The sequence below is a fragment of the Micropterus dolomieu genome, linkage group LG01, assembly GCF_021292245.1.
Source record: "Micropterus dolomieu isolate WLL.071019.BEF.003 ecotype Adirondacks linkage group LG01, ASM2129224v1, whole genome shotgun sequence".
Classification (NCBI taxonomy): domain Eukaryota; kingdom Metazoa; phylum Chordata; class Actinopteri; order Centrarchiformes; family Centrarchidae; genus Micropterus; species Micropterus dolomieu.
The window spans coordinates 35,106,532-35,124,495 of record NC_060150.1 but is presented as its reverse complement, the minus strand read 5'-3'; the positions used below and the strand labels follow the sequence as shown (position 1 = coordinate 35,124,495).

Here is a 17,964-nt window from a genome sequence, read left to right as displayed (position 1 = left end):
CATTTTGGGGAATTATGCTTATTCGCTTTCTTACAGAGAGGCGGATGAGAAGATTGATACCTCTCTCACGTCTGTACGCTTGAATATGAAGCTTCAGCCAACAGCTAATTAGCTAGCTGTTTTCCCCCCTGCTTCTAAGCTAAGCTAACTGTCTCCTGTCTGTAGATTCATACATGCACTTAACAGACAGACACGAGTGTTATTAATCTTCTTAGAAATAAGTAAAACGTCAAACTATTTCCTTTAACATCACCCCGAATGCCATTTCAGCCATATCCACAAATAAACATCATCACATTAGTGTTCCAGTATAACATTCCATTCAGATGCCTCTCACATTTGCTCATGGCCATTAGCTTGTGGTAGAGTGGACACTTGAGTTGCTGTGACCTCTCTGTCCTCCCACTGACCTCTGCCTTTTTGACCTCTTTCTGGCACCTGCTTACCAGGCAACAGCAGCATCGAAAGTGGTCAAAGAGGAGACCAAGCCTCTCCTTCCTGTGAGTCCCTAAGCCTACATGTCAAACCATCTCTAGCTGCAAGTAGTTACAAGAAAGCCAGTCTCACATGGAAAGCCAACCTAAAGATACTTCTTTTCCTCAGTTTTTACTTTCAGACTGAGCTAAACTCTGTTTTAGCCTTTTGCTGCGATATTCTTTAATTTACCTCTTATTTACTTTTTTTTTGCTCATAGCATTTTGAATTCCTCTATTTGTTTCTTTTTGGGGGCTACACCATTCAGCAGCAAAGTGCATTGTCTTATTTTGTTTTCCCTGGGCATCTTCTTGTTTTGCTGATTACCTTTTTTTCGTTTCCTCAGCTTTTGAGTGCTTTTATTTCAGGTTGCCTCACTTTGCATTTCAACGCAGCCCAGGCCTATCATTAACTATGCCATTACGTTTTTCCTGTGCAGCTCAGTATCTTAGTCTATCATGATGGATCATTAAATATTTTTTTCTTTTCAGTCTGTCCTTCTTTATTGTGAATTTCTAAGACAGCATGTGTTTGCACTACTCATGGCTTGAGCTTAGTGTGGGTGCTGTGTTTTTTCTAGTTTATCTAATGCTGCTCTGAAGTGTGTGTGTGTGTGTGTGTGTGTGTGTGTGTGTGTGTGTGTGTTGCTTGGGGCTTCAAACCCCATGGAGCTGGCTGCTTTAGTGAGAGCCAGAGGCTGGGCATGACTGCATGGTGTCTGAGAAAACTTGAAAAGCGCTCCCTGTTCTTTCACATCCTTACAGTCGTCTGTTTCTTTCTTTCTGGCAGCACACAGCCAATATGGGACGGACGACAGGGTTAAGCTGCCCAACTTGACAGACGAGGAGGTGAACTGGCAGGGACTGGAGGATCTGTATAGCATAAACGAAAGCCTTTACGAATGTAGGCCTGACTACAGCCCCAGCCCAGACAACTGGGTCAACTTCCAGAAGGATGTAGATAATATGTTTGCACTGCTACACGTTTTTAACAAATTCAACCGAACCCAAGAGCTTGATGACTCCAGCCTGCCAGAGCTGGGCTCCGGGGCCGGGGGTGGAGGCCTTGAAGAGAGCAGTGGAGAAGAGTTGGCCTCAGCCAGCGACGTCTGGCCAGGCCTGGCCACAGGGATTCTCCTCACCACCCCCGCCCCCAGCAAAACACCATTAGCACCACCCACACCCGGGCCAACACTGGAAAGGAAACTGCAATCTGTTGTCAACGACCTTCCTGAGAGGCTTATAGACAGACCTGGAGTGTCAGTTGTGTCAGCATCACCGGTGGCGCGATCGTCATCATCACCAGGTCCAGGAAGAGACAGAATTATCCTGCAGAGCGACATGTGGGCGCAGCAGCTGGAGGAAATGGAAGGAGAGACATTCAGCGGAAACGGACTGACAGAGCTGGAGACACGACACGGCAACCTGCTGCGCACTCACAACAGCCTGCAGGTCCAGCTGGAGCCGGGCCTGGACCGTGGAGAGGAAACCAGCCCTCATGGTCTTGGCCTGGACCTCGAAGAAGAGGAGGACATTTTCCAAGCCCAAGGCTACCTCCCTTTCTCCCCACAGACACTGAAGCCCAAGGTGCAGGCCAGCACCACCAGCAGCCCCCCCACTGCACAGACTAGCACCCCACAGAGTGTTGGGTTGGTCCTACGCGCGCTGCCTCAGTCGGCGCGGCCCCTCACCTTGGACTACGAGGGCAGCGGCTCTCTGCCTCAACCTTCCAATCAGACCCTCTGAGGCAGACAAAGGCACTGGCCAGCTAGCCAATGAGCTGCTGGTCGCCATAGAGACACAGACACACAGTGATTGGGAGATGAGCTTGCCAAGAGCAATGGCAAGTGATGCCACCTCAGTCAGTCAGAGTTGTATAACGAGTATTAAAGTTATTGTTTATTTTTTTACAGGTGCCTACATTTATTAGTAAACAGTGTTGTTTTTTAAAAAATATATATTTAGAAAAGAAAAAGACTTAATGCAGCTAAACTTAAGTGTTGGGATTAAAGTTATTAATTCCATATGAACAACACCATTGAGGTTTTTTAATATATGTTTTTTACAGTGTGAGTGGTGAAACCATTTCAACATCTGAATGAGTAGCTAGCATTAGTCAGCTTTTGGTACGCTCCAGTCTTTAAAGAATCTATGTCATCAACCTGCCCAGTCACTGGACGCTTCCTCAGTTCAGTACACATTCACTATAAACATAAAGGCAAAATTTGGCCCCAAATGCACTTTTGAACTTTTCCACATTACAACTTTCGCCCTCCACTGTTTGGATATGAAATTTGCCTCCATTGTAAAATTAATTTTATGAAATGATCATATCTGATTACTTTTTAAAAATAAGACTGAAGTTACAGAATCAACATTAATACACATCTGTTTGACGAATAATTTAAAAATGAGCTAAATGGGAATATTTTTACCTCCACATAGTATCAGACAGTTTTGACAATCATGGGGCAGTTTAACAGTTAATTTTCTGATGGCTTGACATTATCTGAATTATCCAGCCGCAACAAACACATCTGATACTGAGCTCACCATTTACCGATTAGTTGCACCACTGCACCAGCTCCTACATGTTTGTCACTGGTCACAGTATTTTATTTTTTAACATGAGTGAAAATGTTCTTACTAATCACAAGCGCATGCGTATGGGATCACCAGGGGTTAGAAAATGTTAATTTTGTAACTTTTTGGGGGGAAATGTCACCCACTAATCATTTGTATGATGTAGAGCTTTGATAATCCAGAGTATAGTGATGCATGGGGCCAATTCATTTTGAATGTGCCTGTTACAGCTTCGTCTATGACCATAATGTCAGTAAAATAATCTGCAGACCTGGCCTAAAGTATAATGGGGTCAGTGAGGGCAAAATGTTTAACCTTTCTGCCGGTGGTTCATCTCTGTTGGTGGTTGTAGAGTTGGTGCCTCACAAGAGCACTCGAGATGTTTGAAAACTGGTTCTGCAAAAGCCTGATGTTGTCCTTTTCTTTCTTGACAGTGTGTGTAGAGGTGTTAGAACAACTCTGGTTTCAGGAAAGCCGTGAAGCCGTTTAAGAAATAAACCTTTGAACCTTTCCTGGTGATGTTTCAGTCTCTTTGAACAACACTCTGCAATAACTCAAATCAGCCAGCCAAGTCGATTTTTTTTCTCCCGTTTTTTTTAATGACAAATATCAAGTATTCAAGGCATTTGTAAACCAAGCGTTCACAAACATCAGTTATACTTCTGCTCTGGAGGAACAAATGCAATAAGCGCTCAACTTTCAGAATATAGCTTCTGTTCTGTCCAGGTAATGCATTTTCATTTTAAATACTGATGAAAGGAAAATGTGTTAAAACAAATCTACAGGCAACTTTAAGTTGTCTGTGTCAGTAGTAGTCCAGGCATTTGAACAGCAGGCCACTGAATTCCAAGTAGTCAGTAGCAGTACAGTAAAAGGCAGACAGCCCTGCATTTACTGTCTAATGATCAGTGTGGCATTACTGTATGATTCTCGACCCATCCCTGCAAAGAGTGCACGATCTGGTTCACGTCACCTCATCGTTGAGTTCTGTGTATAAAAGCCAATTTCCAACCTGTAACTAAGATATCACAAATTTGACAATACACATAGCTGTTAAATCCCTGTAAAACATGGCCTTGAGATTATTACTTTTCTACTTTTCTACTTTTCTAAATGCAAATATTCCTGAAATCAAGCAGTATAACATTATGTTCTGCCTAGCAAGGGAGTCACTAACTAAAAGCTATAGAGAGAGTTTGCAAAGTTCAGTAAGTATAAGACGAATCTATTTAAAAATTTTTACTCAACATTTGGTATTTTATCAGAACAGAATTTCATAAGCAGCCATAACCGGATCAATAATCCTAAACTGGAATTCCTTTTTTGAGACTGTGATAAATACGGAGCACTAAAGGAAGGATATAGAATCATTACAGATGGAAAGAAGGGCATTCTGGGTAGCGTAACTTTGGCATTTAACTGCGTAGTCCGCTCGACAGTAACAAAATACATCGCAATTAACTAACTCATGACGGAAAGTTTTTTTTTTTTTTTTTTTTACAAGCTTTAAGTCTTTTTTCCCCCTCTTTTTAATTACAATGGGTTAGTTCATAAATATGCTTCTAACTACGTGTGCGCTCTATAATACGCTTCATTTGTTTCATCAGTATTTACACGATGAACCGCTTATGAATATGTCATTTGAGGTACTAAGTCATAATACTAAAAGTAGTCGCTGCCATTACCACGGCGGAACACCCTGAATCTTGGCCCAAAACGTTAACTTTTAAAATGTATTACTCACTGCATCAGATTCTCCATTCCTTTGCAAACCTTTAATAACTAAAACAAAGTCGAACTGATCAGAATATTCAGTACTTTATTAGACTCATCTTTTATTCTCCCCCAGAAAAGAAAACACTCATAAAAATGTGGTTATTAAAACATGTACCACAGATATGACTTTTTGTATGCACCTAATATATATCGAACAAAGCTTTTATTTTTTTTTTTCCTCTCCATATTACCACTTTTTCTGTTTCCTCTGCAAACACTACCTGTCCTATTCAAAGGACGGTAAATAATCCATAAAGATAATTTAGAAAATAACAAGAGCACAAGGCAAAAGGAAATTAGACGATTCTATTAAAAGATGGTACCTGCTAACAGTTAAGGCTCATTTGTGTCATATAGTGAATGTTCCTTCACCGCCAAACTGACAGTTTTAGAATTTGTCTCAGTCACATGAACGGCAGCAACACATCGTTCAGAGACAGCAGGTTATCTCTTGCTCAGGTATATCTTTGGAAAACTGGAGTGCTAAATTCGATGCAGTGATTAAGTTTAACAATTAACCTTTTAACCAAGAATTTCATAGTAGTAGGTCTGACAAACATTCACTGGCCTTCTCACAATCATCTCCCTGTCCACTAGAGGCCCCACAAACACACCGGGAGCTGAATAATCGTCCGATAACCCTTGCTGATAAAATGAGGTTCACCGTTATTCATGCTTTCCGCACTACTTATTTTAAAAGCCTAGACTACTAGATAACTACTATGTACATCTGATGACCATTAGAATGGAGAAGCCATTACAATACAATGCCAAAATTATGCAGCGTTTGTTGTTGATTGTTGCGATACATTAGATACAAAATATTTTTACTTTGATAAAGCTGTGTTTAAAAATCAAATCAAATTTGTTCAGAAAACAGCAGTTTTGCCACATTTTCTTACATCTCTGTCATGTTTTCCAGTTTCAAGTACAATCACACCTTTTGGACACAGTAGCTTCAGCACATGGTCAGAGACGAGATATCATTCTTGTTCCTTTCTCCTATTATGACACACTGTCACAATAAAATAGTGTGATGACGTGTAATGAAATACAGATATCTTGCTCACTGATGAGAAGTAATTTACAGCTGTAACATTGGTGCTTTAAGTTACATGGTTACCTTGCAGAGGCGAGAGAAGCGCAATGACTCGATCTCTGTGACAACACTTAATGCTCCCAAACATGAAAGGAAAAAAAAATAAATAGCAGAATACTGTCACTCAGCTGAGGGGATAGTGACTGGCTTTTTCAGTAGCTAGCATTTACCCTGGTAGCTAGCTTTGTATACTGGACTGGCCGAATCAGCCTGAGAGGCACTGTTACGAAAAAAAGGGAAAAAAAATCCCACTTGTTAATTCTAAAGGTAGAAGAGGCCGACATGCTCACAGCTAAGACTGTGAGCAGACAACAACATGGTGGTATGTGTAAATTGAGCAGGGAAGAAGAAAGAGCTACAGGTGTTGAATACAGAGGGAGCTGTACAGTACTGAGAAGGGAGGAGCTGTACACAGGATCTTGCATAGTACAGGTTTGTCAGTTGTGCTTTTGATGCCGTGTTGATGAGGACACATCTTGTCTGTACAGAGATTTTAATGCCCCGCCTTTTAAACAGTAGCACCATGTGATGTCTTTACATCGTCCGAACCTTGAAGTCTGACCTTCTGGGTGGATGCTGTGTGTGGCTGCAGCTGAAGACATGGTCTGAATAATAGAACATCTGTCATGTTAATATAAATAACAATGAGCAGCCCTTTAAGTATGGTGGGCGCACCGGTGTCTCTGCCAGTCAGCCCCACAGCAGCTGTGGAGCCCTGCCTGGTGTCTGATAGGTGGAAAGCAGAAACTCAAACAGGAAGGCACATGTCACGTTGACCCCCGGGAGAAGGCTTGGCGCGCTTTCAGACATGGGCGGAGCCTCTGTGGTGATGTGGCAACAGGATGGGCGGGGTTATTGCTTTGAGGGCATTGCCGGGGCAGCTGAGGCTGCTGTGGCCACGGTTGAGCAGCAGGGCGGCCGGCGGGTCGGGCCGAGGCGGGATGAACACGGGGCAGGAGCGGGTGCGAGCGTGGCTTTTCTGGCCCCCGGCGTGGCAGATGAGCTCGCTGACGGTGCCCAGCGGAGGCAGGTGCTGGCGCCAGCGCTCGGCCCGGTCCTCCTTGTGCTTGATCGAATACCAGGTGAGAAAGATGAAGATGAAGCCGACAAACTTCAGGCTGGCGGCCAGGCCGAAGTAGACGAAGCGGAACGAGGTGACGTCGTACTCCCAGCAGGAACCGTGCACGCCGCAGTCCTGCTGCCACAGCATGCAGGTGGTGTCGATCACAGCACCAAAGTAGATGGGCGTGGGGATGTAGGCTGAGGAAGTAGAGAGATGTGATAAATAACTTGATCTAGTAAACAAACTACATACTCCAGTTGTTTGAATCTTAGTGTGTTCACACTGCAAACGTGCCAAAGTTAAAGGCCCTGAAAACCTAGTTTCTCAATAAATTTTTTATTATGAGGGGTCCAAAAGTGCTATTTTCTTCCAGATTTGGAACAGTTTTGGTTATTTCCGTGTTTGTGTTCTTGCATTTCTCAAAATTTAAAGTGGACGAAGCTCAGCTGGAAAAAGGTGATGTAATATAATTCCATGAACCAATTAGTTTAGCAAAATTTGTAGGTCTGTGTGGCTGTAGTTTGATTGACACTGCTGGCAAGATAAGAAACCAGCCCTACAAATGTTGCTAAACCAATTGGTTCATGGACTAAGCAAATTAGCTTAAGTGTTTTGATTGTTTGCTAATTTAGTCATAAATATTTAATCTTATATAGAAATACTTAAGTCGGCCAGTGCAAATACTGTATCATTTTCTGTTGCAATACAATGCAGTAAATTACAATAATTTCATATATACTTGCTACAAAAACACAAAAATATCACAATTCGTTTATAATGCATACAATGAATCTGTCATGGGATCGGGATATGGCCCTTTAATGTAGCACCATCATTCCACCACTTGGTGGCAGCATTTCATGCAGATCAGTAGCTGCTGCGATGCATGAGGGGTCATGCATCTCAGTGAAGTGGACAAAATATTACCAAGACCTTTTAAAATAATGAATCCAACACCATTTAACTACAGCCTCAAAAATTAAGTGACTTCAGCATACTTGCTGGCACAGTCACCACACAAAAAAGGAACATATATAACTTTATGAAAGCTAAATGTATTGCAGAGCTGTCGCATAGTATTGCATCAGATTGTATAATTACATTGATAACTCAGATTTTTTAAATCTAACTGTTTAACTGCATAACCAAGTACAGACCCCCTCCTGCCGCCCATACACACATCTTGAGATGATTTAAGGGAAGTGATGTGACAGCTTTCTGTTCACACAGCCATACCAAGCAGATCAGAGGCATGTTAGGGCAGCGCTTACTAACCCTAAGGACTTTTCTACACTTGTCTACACAATAATCACAGAGGTCCATTGCAGTGCTGCATCCCTGCTCTCTTTAAAACTGTAGGGTGTTGGCAAGAGAGAGAATTATAGCCACAGAGTGTTGGAAAAGTGGAGAAACCAAGAGACTTGTCCTGCTTAGCTGGCCTTTACTGTCCAATTATTGTCCAATTAGAAATACATTAAGTTCACTAAATGACACCCTTTGCTTTCTGAAAATAACCTTTAACATCTACTCTTTATGACCAAAGTAGTTACAATAGACAAGAGATTATAATGTTTCCCAGTTCTAATATGTTTTCCATTCATCATAGTGCAAATATTCATGAACTTACCAAGAGTTCGGAGCAAGACGAACTGCATCCCAAGAGCAAAAGGCCTCTCTTGTTCATCAACAGACCTGAGAAAGGAGAAATGGCATGTAAACGATACAGGATGGGGCAGATGAATTAAACTCTGGCAATGACTGGCATAGGTCAGGCTCCTCCTTACCTTAGTGTGACGATGATGGCGGAGGGCTGGGCACAGGCGGTGATCAGAGTGACGATAAAGAGGAAGATGAGGAAAGGGATCAGAGTGTTGCAGGTGCGGTCGCACTTCCCCAACACAGCGTAGCCGTTCTCGTTCAGGTAGGTTTTAACAATGACCAGCTGTAGCTGGTTGACCTGGCCGCCTGAGGACGGAGTGATGACCTGTCTGCTCTGCACGCAGCCGCAGTCGGTGTAGTTCCTGATCTGTAGTCATCAACAACTGGAGTAAATCCTACTATACACTCAAGATAAATTGACTCAAAAGTCATTAATTAAGAAAAGTCTGATATGAATGCACACAGACAGACTGGGTGGCACCAGCAATCAGTGCAATCAGTGATCTGGACAAGAATCTAAAAAAAAAAGTTGTTATAATTTCCTATCTGACATTGTTGTGGAGTCTGACACTTCCTATGACGAATGTACGAAGAACAGGTCTTTGTGTATTCATTATTCATTAGTCATTTTCTATTACATGATGTACGAATGGCCACATAGCAGTTATTCTAAGGCAGGAAAACAACAAAGCTGTGAGTGTACAGAGTGCATCAGTGTGTGTGTGTGCCCACCCCGGTGCTGTCATTGCCCACAGTGCTGCATCCAGCCAGACAGGGGTTGAAATAGGTAATGCCGTCAGAGCCGCAGACCGGAGCGTACTCATGGATCCTGCAGCCACAGTTCACGTTGCAACTGCCCGTCAGGTTCCTGTGGGTCATCGTCAGGGTCGGACTGCACAGACGGACACAGAAAACCTTTGTTAACAACAAGAGGGACCCACTGTGTCCGTTTACTGGACCACATTACGACAAAGCTGAACTTTCAAGGCTGGATTCTTGGTGCGGCTTACTTTTGTTTAAAATATTTACATATAAGAGGTTTTCATGTCAGTGCAGGGGCTATGTGCTTCTTTGTAACTCTTGTTTTTCCTTGCCTTTCAAAACTCATTGGAAAATGTTAAAATTTCTTTTTTAAATTCACCCTTTGGAGATTTGGATTTTCACAGTAATGCTATATCAGCAAGGGCCAGGGGCAGGGGACACCAATCTGTAGGAACCTTTATCAACTGTCTACACATTTATTAAGGTTAGTCTCAGTGCAACCTTGTTTATAAGTGTGGCCCTGCTGGGATAGCTGCCTCTCAATTTAGCTCCAGAAAAATTGAAAACAAATTTATGGCGCTATGCGTCACATTTTAGACTACATTTCTCATAAAATCCAATCCTTCCTGCTGCAATGAGGATGATATATATTGTCCCCATTACCCTTCTCTGCATGTTATCACTCCATAAGGGTTTGTTTCAGCAGGGAAAAGGCCAATAAAAAATCTAAAACATACATTATTTGCAAAGTAAGTTCAGTGCAGTAATGTAAGAAGCTAAATGTAGAGTGAAAGCTGGAAGAAGATCTTCTGGACAACGTTTACTGTAGTCTCTGTGTCTCATTATTAATTCGCTGAACATAATCCTTTCAATTTAATTTAGCCCTCCACCAGCTTGTGTGATGTGTGGTGATGGAAGGACAGAGACGAGGGGCTTGAGGAAGGGACACCTCCGGTGACTCGACAGGCAGTGTGGGAACACCCGCTCTAAGCTAAACAGGACTTCGGCTTAGTCTAAACCAGGAGCAGTGAAGCGAGTCCGGGGTTTTCTCTGGGAAGCTTCGCACTGAGCCCTGCGGAACAGCAGTGGACAGGCCCTAACAACACAGCCTCGGAGTGACACACACACACCCCAACATGACATCTCTTTGTATTCTGATTCTGACTCTGAATGTGTTTAGGTTATTGTTTTTATGATATAGTGCCTGGTTGTATCCATTGTCAAATAGTCATTCATTAGACATGTTGTCAAAGAATACTATATTACCACAACAAATGACAACCTGCCATGCAGTAAAAAGCTTAAATTATTTTATGCTACCTCTTAAAATCAGTGGACCATCATTTTTCACAAGACCATAAAGTGGTACTCCTCATTTTTATATTGGTTGTAACAGGGGATGCACATTTGGGCCTGTCCTGACAGCACTGTCACATTCCTGTGTGTATTTGCATGCACGAAAAAAAGGCATCAGCCCTGCCGGAGTCGCAGGCTCGCTGCACTGATTGCACATGTCCACCCCCCCCACCCCCACCCCCCCCCACCCCCGACTTAACCCCGGCCTTCGCTGAACCCTCCAGATGTTGCGTCGCCGTGTGCAGGCTGCACTGCATAAAAACCCAGAGCCAGGAAAGCGAGTGGCTTAGCGCGGTTTAGAAGTGCATACACTGAACAGGGAGAGTGTCAGTAAAAATTCTGAGGGTTGATTTTGTAACAGAGGAAACAGATTCTGGTCATTTGACAGCTTTATTTTGAAAGACCAAGATTATTATTAGACTACACAGCAGCTTTTAATTAATCATACAGGCCAAACCCATAATCATGAACACTTGCAGATATTCATGAAAAGGTTGTGGACCTTTGGTGTTTGACTTTGATGTGCTTTTTTTTGTCAAATAGTCTCCAGCCTGTCAGCAGGCCAGAGCTGCGTCTAGACTAGTGTGTGACTACAGACGCGAGTGACACAAAGGGTCGGCTTGGGCTAAACATTCCTCATGTGGGCGCTATCAGCGACCAGTGACCAGTACTGTTCATAATGAGGAGCCCCACCGGCTCACACGTCTTGTTGACCCCTCTGTAAACCCTGGCTTAAACAAAGACTACAGTTACTAATGGGTCAGCTATGGGGCTTTAAAAGGCACACTGACTATTTGGCAAATAATCACGCTGATTAACGTAGGCGTGTGAAAAGTACATTTCACAGGGTTTTTGCAGTTTCACCTTTGTGTGTTCACTGTTTAGTGAACTTCTGAGATGGTGCTGTTGGGCTGGCCCATAGAGACAACATAGGCAACCAGGTCCATTATCAACACTAGCGGTCTGGCCATCGGGAGCACTGGGAGATGTGGTGGCCTGAGGGCCGTTGAGGCCTGCCGTTAACTCTCAACTTGACCAGCGGTAGAGATAATATAGCATGCTATATTACTTTTGATAGGATTGATGCTTGAATAATATGATAATCATTTGAGTAAACTCCGTATATCTCATTATCTTTTGTAAAAGTGTAGGCTACATTTCTATGTCCTTGATTGGTGTATGTCTAGGGAGTTTTTGAGGACACACATAGGTTACTTTTTGGTCAGTCCCAAATGTTTGTATTTTGTAATGTGGATAACTTTCTTCCCAGATGAACGTAGTGGCTAAATCCATAAGTAGTTGGGTACCTATTACATCAACAAATAGGGTTAATCTACATAATTAGCAGTCTGGTGGTTGGGGTGAACAGGGTGGCCTAGGATGGAGTCATCCTGAATTATGGTGCCTGTCCGCCCCTTGATTTAAAAAGTATTTTTAATATATCTAATACTAATGACTATGAGCTTGCAGAATTAACTTTTGAATTTTTTATCAAAACGTTGACAATGTTGAGAGATAGCAGCGTACAGTATGATGAGATGGGATATAACACAGTAGATGCATAACATGTTTGCAGTGCATCATCCATGGTTACTCTGCATGAGTGTGTTCACAACCGGGTGTGCCAACAGACGTCTGCTGCGCATTTCTGTCCGCGGGGCCTGACACATCGGATGACTGTTTAACTGTGCAGCCTGGCTGCTGATGTGGTGTCGAGCAGCGGCTTCAGAAATAGAGGTGGCAGAGTGATTCAACGGAGCCACGAGAACAGATGCCCGTGTTGCTAATTAATCGTTCGCACTCCAACACGACACATGAGGATGATGGGAGCAGTGACAGCATCCCCCACACCCTCCCCCAGTATGTGTGTGTTTAAGATATAACTTCATATGTAGACTACGGTTCTTTTGAATATGCACTTCAAAGACAGATGTATACCTGGCTCTGTTGGTACATTTGTCCTTACCCGGTAGTGTAGGGTATGTTGATGCCTCCTAAATTGATGCTCTCACAGCCCACTATGAAGAGCGTGGAGAAGCAGAGCAGAGACACCCCGCTGCAGATCATGGCCAGCTTGGCCGACTCTCTGGCACCGAGCTTCAGCTTCTTGATGATGTAGCCCCCCAGCACAATGCCCACCCCGGCGCTGGGTACGATGATCACACCTGTGAGAGAGATCAGAGGAAAGAAGAGTAGGGGTGAGATGGAGGAGAAACTTCAGAAGTGTTGCAAACAGCAAAGAAACAGAGCAGCTAATTTGTGTGAACAAATGTTAACACTGAATTAATTGCTGTAAAGCTCGACTGACTGAAGTGCAATAAGCACCTCGTGTGCAGTATTTTAATCTGGCATTTGAAAGATAGAATGATTGTATTATTGTTGTTGATTATCTTGTTAGACACGGTTGTTTGAAAAAGAAACATCAATGTCAAAGTGACATCCCCCGTTAAACCAAGAATAAAGAAAAATAAAGACTTTACTTCATCAATGTGACCAGGCAGGGGTACAGGCTACCAGTGAGTCATTTCAGGCTGTGGCACATGGCACTCTCAGTCTACCAGAACTAGTCTAACTGACAGCATGAAGAAAGGCAAAGCTGGCTGCTGGCCGGATTGACCGGGTGGAAAGTGTCAGCGTGCAGGAGTTAAGGCCAGGGGAGGCAGCACATGGCAGCCCTCCAGCCCAGCTACAGGCACTCGCGGCCGGGTACCGAGCAAGATGGGGTCTGTCAGCAAGGGGGGGGGGGGGTCATCAAAGATAGAGGATTAACAGAGAAGTGATCCAAGTACACAGAAATGTCATCTGGCTTCTCCCTCTCTGTATGTATGTGTGTGTAACAGAGATCAAGAGAAAGACTGAGAGAAGGCAAAATATAGAAAAAGTGCCTCTTTTTGCACGCTCAATGAGAGCTAGGCAACAGACAGATGTAGCATAACATTATCCTGTAAGTGCATGTTTATGATTGAAAACCATGTGCTTTCTGAAGGATTAAACATGTACACAGCCAAACCAGATATCATATCAGTGACAGAAGGTACACACACACACTATCCTGCAGTGTTAAATGCTACACGAATGACATACACATATTTTTATCTGGATTAACAGCTATGCTGGCATGAATGTGAGTGATTATTTCCTAGTTATCTGATTAATGTGTATGCATGTCAGTGCTAATCTATTATAGAGAGCCTACATCAAAGAAGCCATGACTCTCAAGGCAAAACAGAGACAGAAGAAAAATGCAAAAAATAATAACAATGGAAAGTGCACATCTCAAAGGAACACTGGCTGAGATTAACAGAGCCACTACGTGAAAAAAAGTCAGAGATGCAGGCAGGGAGCAGCAGTAGCAGCATGGGGGAAACTGATGCTGAGCGAGGCGTGTGTGATATGTTACAGCGCTATATCTGTAGCAACATCTAATAAGCATGTAGCAGTGGCAGCTCTTTAACCGGGCATGATACAGACTCATCCAGGTGGTAACTTGCAAGACTTTTATCTTGTTGACATCTTTGGTCTATTCATTTCTGTGTTGTTTTTATGGTTGTTCCTACTGATCATTCGGCATTCAGTAAGACAAAGCTATGGCGTCTTATTCTTTAAATAAACCCTTCTTAGGACTTGTCTGCCATTGTGGCTATTGCTGGTTATTCTAGATACCTAATTCTTCATCTTTTTATTCATTGCAAAGCACTGTTGGTGCAGCCAAAACATTGAATGCATCCCTCCCTCTGCAGCTCAGAACGTCTCCCTAAAGACTCACCCAGCACTGTTTTAAAGCTTTAATAAACTGAACCAACACTATATTAAATCCACTGGCAATTAGTGCTGGGCTCTGTTGGCTGGTTCCATTTTGGATCTGGTATAAAGTTGGTGAAAGACCTGGATTTCTTAAACCACACTGCTACCTGCAAAAATAATGACATTCCCAACAGCCTCAACTGTGTACTTGTTTAACACTAAATAGCAAATATTAGCATGGCTTAGCATGACACCACACTAAACTAATATGCTAAACATCTGCACTGAATACGTGACTTTAGTATTTTGTCAAAACATCTGTGTTTTGTACTGCCTCACAGAGCAGGTAACATGTCTATGGTCTTGTTTATCACTGTAGCTCTTTTTTAAGTAGTGAAGAGCAATGCATGCCATAGGCTGCCATTGGTTTGTGGACTACTATTTTAAAGCCTCGAGTATGGTTTTGAATTTGGTTTATTGAAAGCAGAAGTGACCGTGTTCGGACGATAGGGTGGAGCTGGAGACGGATATGCTTTGCTTTGGTAGCAACTTGTTGAATACCTTAAATCCATCATAGACCCACTCCTGGACCCCCTGCAGTTCACCTACAGAGCCAACAGGTCTGTAGATGATGCAGTAAACATGGCCCTTCACTACATCCTCCAGCACCTGGACTCACCAGGAACCTAAACCAGGATCCTGTTTGTGGATTTCAGCTCTGCTTTCAACACCATCATCCCGGCCCTGCTGCAGGACAAGCTCTCCCAGCTGGACGTGCCTGACTCCACCTGCAGGTAGATCACAGACTTCCTGACGGACAGGAAGCAGCACGTCAAGATGGGAAAACATGTCTCTGACTCCAGGACCATCAGCACCGGTTCCCCTCAAGGCTGCGTTCTTTCCCCTCTGCTCTTCTCCCTGTAAACCAACACCTGCACGTCCAGTCACCAGTCTGTCAAGCTCCTGAAGTTTGCGGACGACACCACCCTCATTGGGCTCATCTCTGGTGGGGATGAGTCCACCTACAGGTGGGAGATCGACCATCTGGTGACCTGGTGCGGCCAGAACAGTCTGGAGCTCAACGCTCTGAAGATAGTGGAGATGGTCGTGGACTTCAGAAAGAGCCCAACCCCACCCTCCCCCATCATCCTGAGTGACTCCCCCGTCGCCACTGTGGACTCCTTCCGCTTCCTGGGCACCATCATCTCCCAGGACCTCAAGTGGGAGCTTGAACATCACCTAATTCACCAAGAAGGCCCAGCATAGGATTGTAATTTTTATTTTTATTATTATTTTTATTTTTTATATTTTCAGTTGTATTATTTTTCTCTATTCTTCTGTTATTCTTATATAACTTGCATTTGTTTATTACATATTTATATATTTATTACATAAATCTATGTCAGCTGTATGTCTGAGTGCGTGTAGCACCTTAACACTAAAGCAAATTCCTTGTATGTTTAAAACACTACTTGGCAATAAAGCTCCTTCTGATTCTTCTTCTGAATACAAGGTAGCCATGTCCTAAAGCATACCTTCTTTATAGTCTATTTTAGTCTACATGGCACCATAATTTACTAAACGAATGTTGTGCTGCACTGAGGAAGACTTGAAACTAGTGATTGAGACCATAAACCAAGGTCAAAAATCAGGTGAGAAGTAGGGTCATTTTCTCATACACTTCTATACAATCAGACATCTTTTTGCAACCAGTCTCCCCCTGCTGGCCATTAGAAAGAATGCAGGTTTAAGCACTTCTACCCAGCCGCCACAGAACCGGAGGCTATGTCAAGTGATGTACCCATAATCAACTGTAGGTAGCCATTTAGCTAAATAGCAAATATATCAAAATTGAATTCATATATTTGTCTTGCAAAGTCAATTTTGTTGCTTAAAACTGTTGAAAGCCAACCCTAACTAGATTTGACAGGTTTCAGAAAATGGTCCCTAGCTAAAACCAAATCAAAACCTAACTCTATTGATGATATCAAAACACTATTTATGTGAAAACATCACTAATCGGTCAGTCTCTCACAATCATCAGGGAAATGTCACAGTTGGTCAGTCCATCTGGCTGCCTGAGAAAGCACCATGCTCCCAATCACAGGCGTGCCCTCTCCTCCTCCTCCGCCAACCACCATCACATCCCGGCAGCTTGGCATCGTTTGCGTAGCCATGGCAATCGCACCACCTGTTTGCCCTTACCCCTTGTATCCTGGCAACTGGCAGATGAGATGAGGCAATCGTCTTGTGCTATGTGTGGGTGTGTGTATGCATGTGTGTCTAGAGATGACCATATGTTAGCCAGCAGAATACTTGGACACACATACACACACATGAACACAGTTTTTTGCCTTCAATCACCCTTTTGCTGTAATAATCTAAATACCAGATTACTTGTGTATTATCACCGCTGGCTCAGACATGACTGAAGAACTAGACTGGTTCAACCAACATATGTGGTGCACGGATTACAGGCAGAGCAGAGCGTATGACCACGTTATGATGAATGTGTCTCCCGCAGTCAACAGACTTGTGTGTTGCAGTCAGGGGATGTAATGGAAGCTTATCAATGAATGAAAGTCAGCAAGACAGCATGACTCATAGCGCTGCTATGATTCACTGGAGTGCACGTGGAGAGGTGAGAACAGATGTGAGCTTAAACTGGTACAGACTGATGGCGCACATTGTACGTGATGATGTATTATTTATCGTCCTGGATCAGGACACATTAAATCAACACAAAGGAAAGCAACACATACTGTAGAATAAACCATATTCACTGCAATGAGAAAACGAAATACGTTATGGTATTTATGTAAATACTTGCATAATGCAAAATACATTAAGGTTTTGAATTCAAAAGTCTCACAATAATGATATATTTGCTTCCTTGTAACTGTTAAATACAACTCAAAAAAGAAATTAGCTTCTTTTTTTTTTAATGCTGCAGAGTTATACATTCTAATTAACTCTCTGCTGAAGGCAGTTTTGCATCATTGATCTGATAGATTTTTTTTATTTTTATTAATTTTATTTAAAAAATAAACACACAATTTCTTCTACAAAAAATGTCCAACATTTCTGAAGTTGCATCTTTGGTTCTGGGAAACTATAGCAGGCATTTTCTTATACTTAGTTACATCTCTAGTTGTTTTAATTTACCTTTATTTCATTCTACTCTCTTTTACAGGCAGCTATGTACTACCATTATCTTCTACTGCATCATTTTCAATAGAGAATTTTATTTTACTGTATTGCTCAGAACGTCCTGTAAAGAATCCCTCATTAAAGGTTCCCACACATCCTTGAAGGCGGCCCACAGGGGACAGTGACTGCAGTGACTCACAAGGCAACTAAAAAATGTGTCTGGCTCTGATGTACAGCTGAGATGAAGTGAAGGAGTAAAGAAACAAGACAAAAACTGAAGTGACATAAAGAGGTGAAAT

General features: G+C 42.9%; 2 protein-coding genes across 18 annotated transcripts in view; one reads left to right on the top strand and one right to left on the bottom strand.

Moving 5' to 3' along the window:
- sulf1 (sulfatase 1) overlaps positions 1-3,567 on the top strand; it is a 123,603-nt gene extending 120,036 nt beyond the window's left edge. For 8 of the 10 annotated variants that reach the window (XM_046066782.1, XM_046066721.1, XM_046066764.1 and 5 more), the window contains one exon: positions 1,264-3,567. In XM_046066782.1, coding sequence (XP_045922738.1) covers positions 1,264-2,219 — 956 coding nt within the window. In that variant the 3' untranslated portion in view covers positions 2,220-3,567. Of the gene's footprint in view, positions 1-449; positions 501-1,263 lie in introns of all 10 variants that reach the window. The other 2 variants (XM_046066791.1, XM_046066799.1) reach the window with 2 other exon arrangements.
- A 72-nt stretch (positions 3,568-3,639) lies between these two features.
- Positions 3,640-17,964, bottom strand: part of LOC123981642 (solute carrier organic anion transporter family member 5A1) — a 44,227-nt gene continuing 29,902 nt past the window's right edge. For all 8 annotated transcript variants that reach the window (XM_046066648.1, XM_046066664.1, XM_046066656.1 and 5 more), the window contains 5 exons: positions 12,738-12,936; positions 9,386-9,545; positions 8,779-9,020; positions 8,622-8,686; positions 3,640-7,191 (listed from right to left, as the gene is read on the bottom strand). In XM_046066648.1, coding sequence (XP_045922604.1) covers positions 6,734-7,191; positions 8,622-8,686; positions 8,779-9,020; positions 9,386-9,545; positions 12,738-12,936 — 1,124 coding nt within the window. In that variant the 3' untranslated portion in view covers positions 3,640-6,733. The remainder of the gene's footprint in view (positions 7,192-8,621; positions 8,687-8,778; positions 9,021-9,385; positions 9,546-12,737; positions 12,937-17,964) is intronic.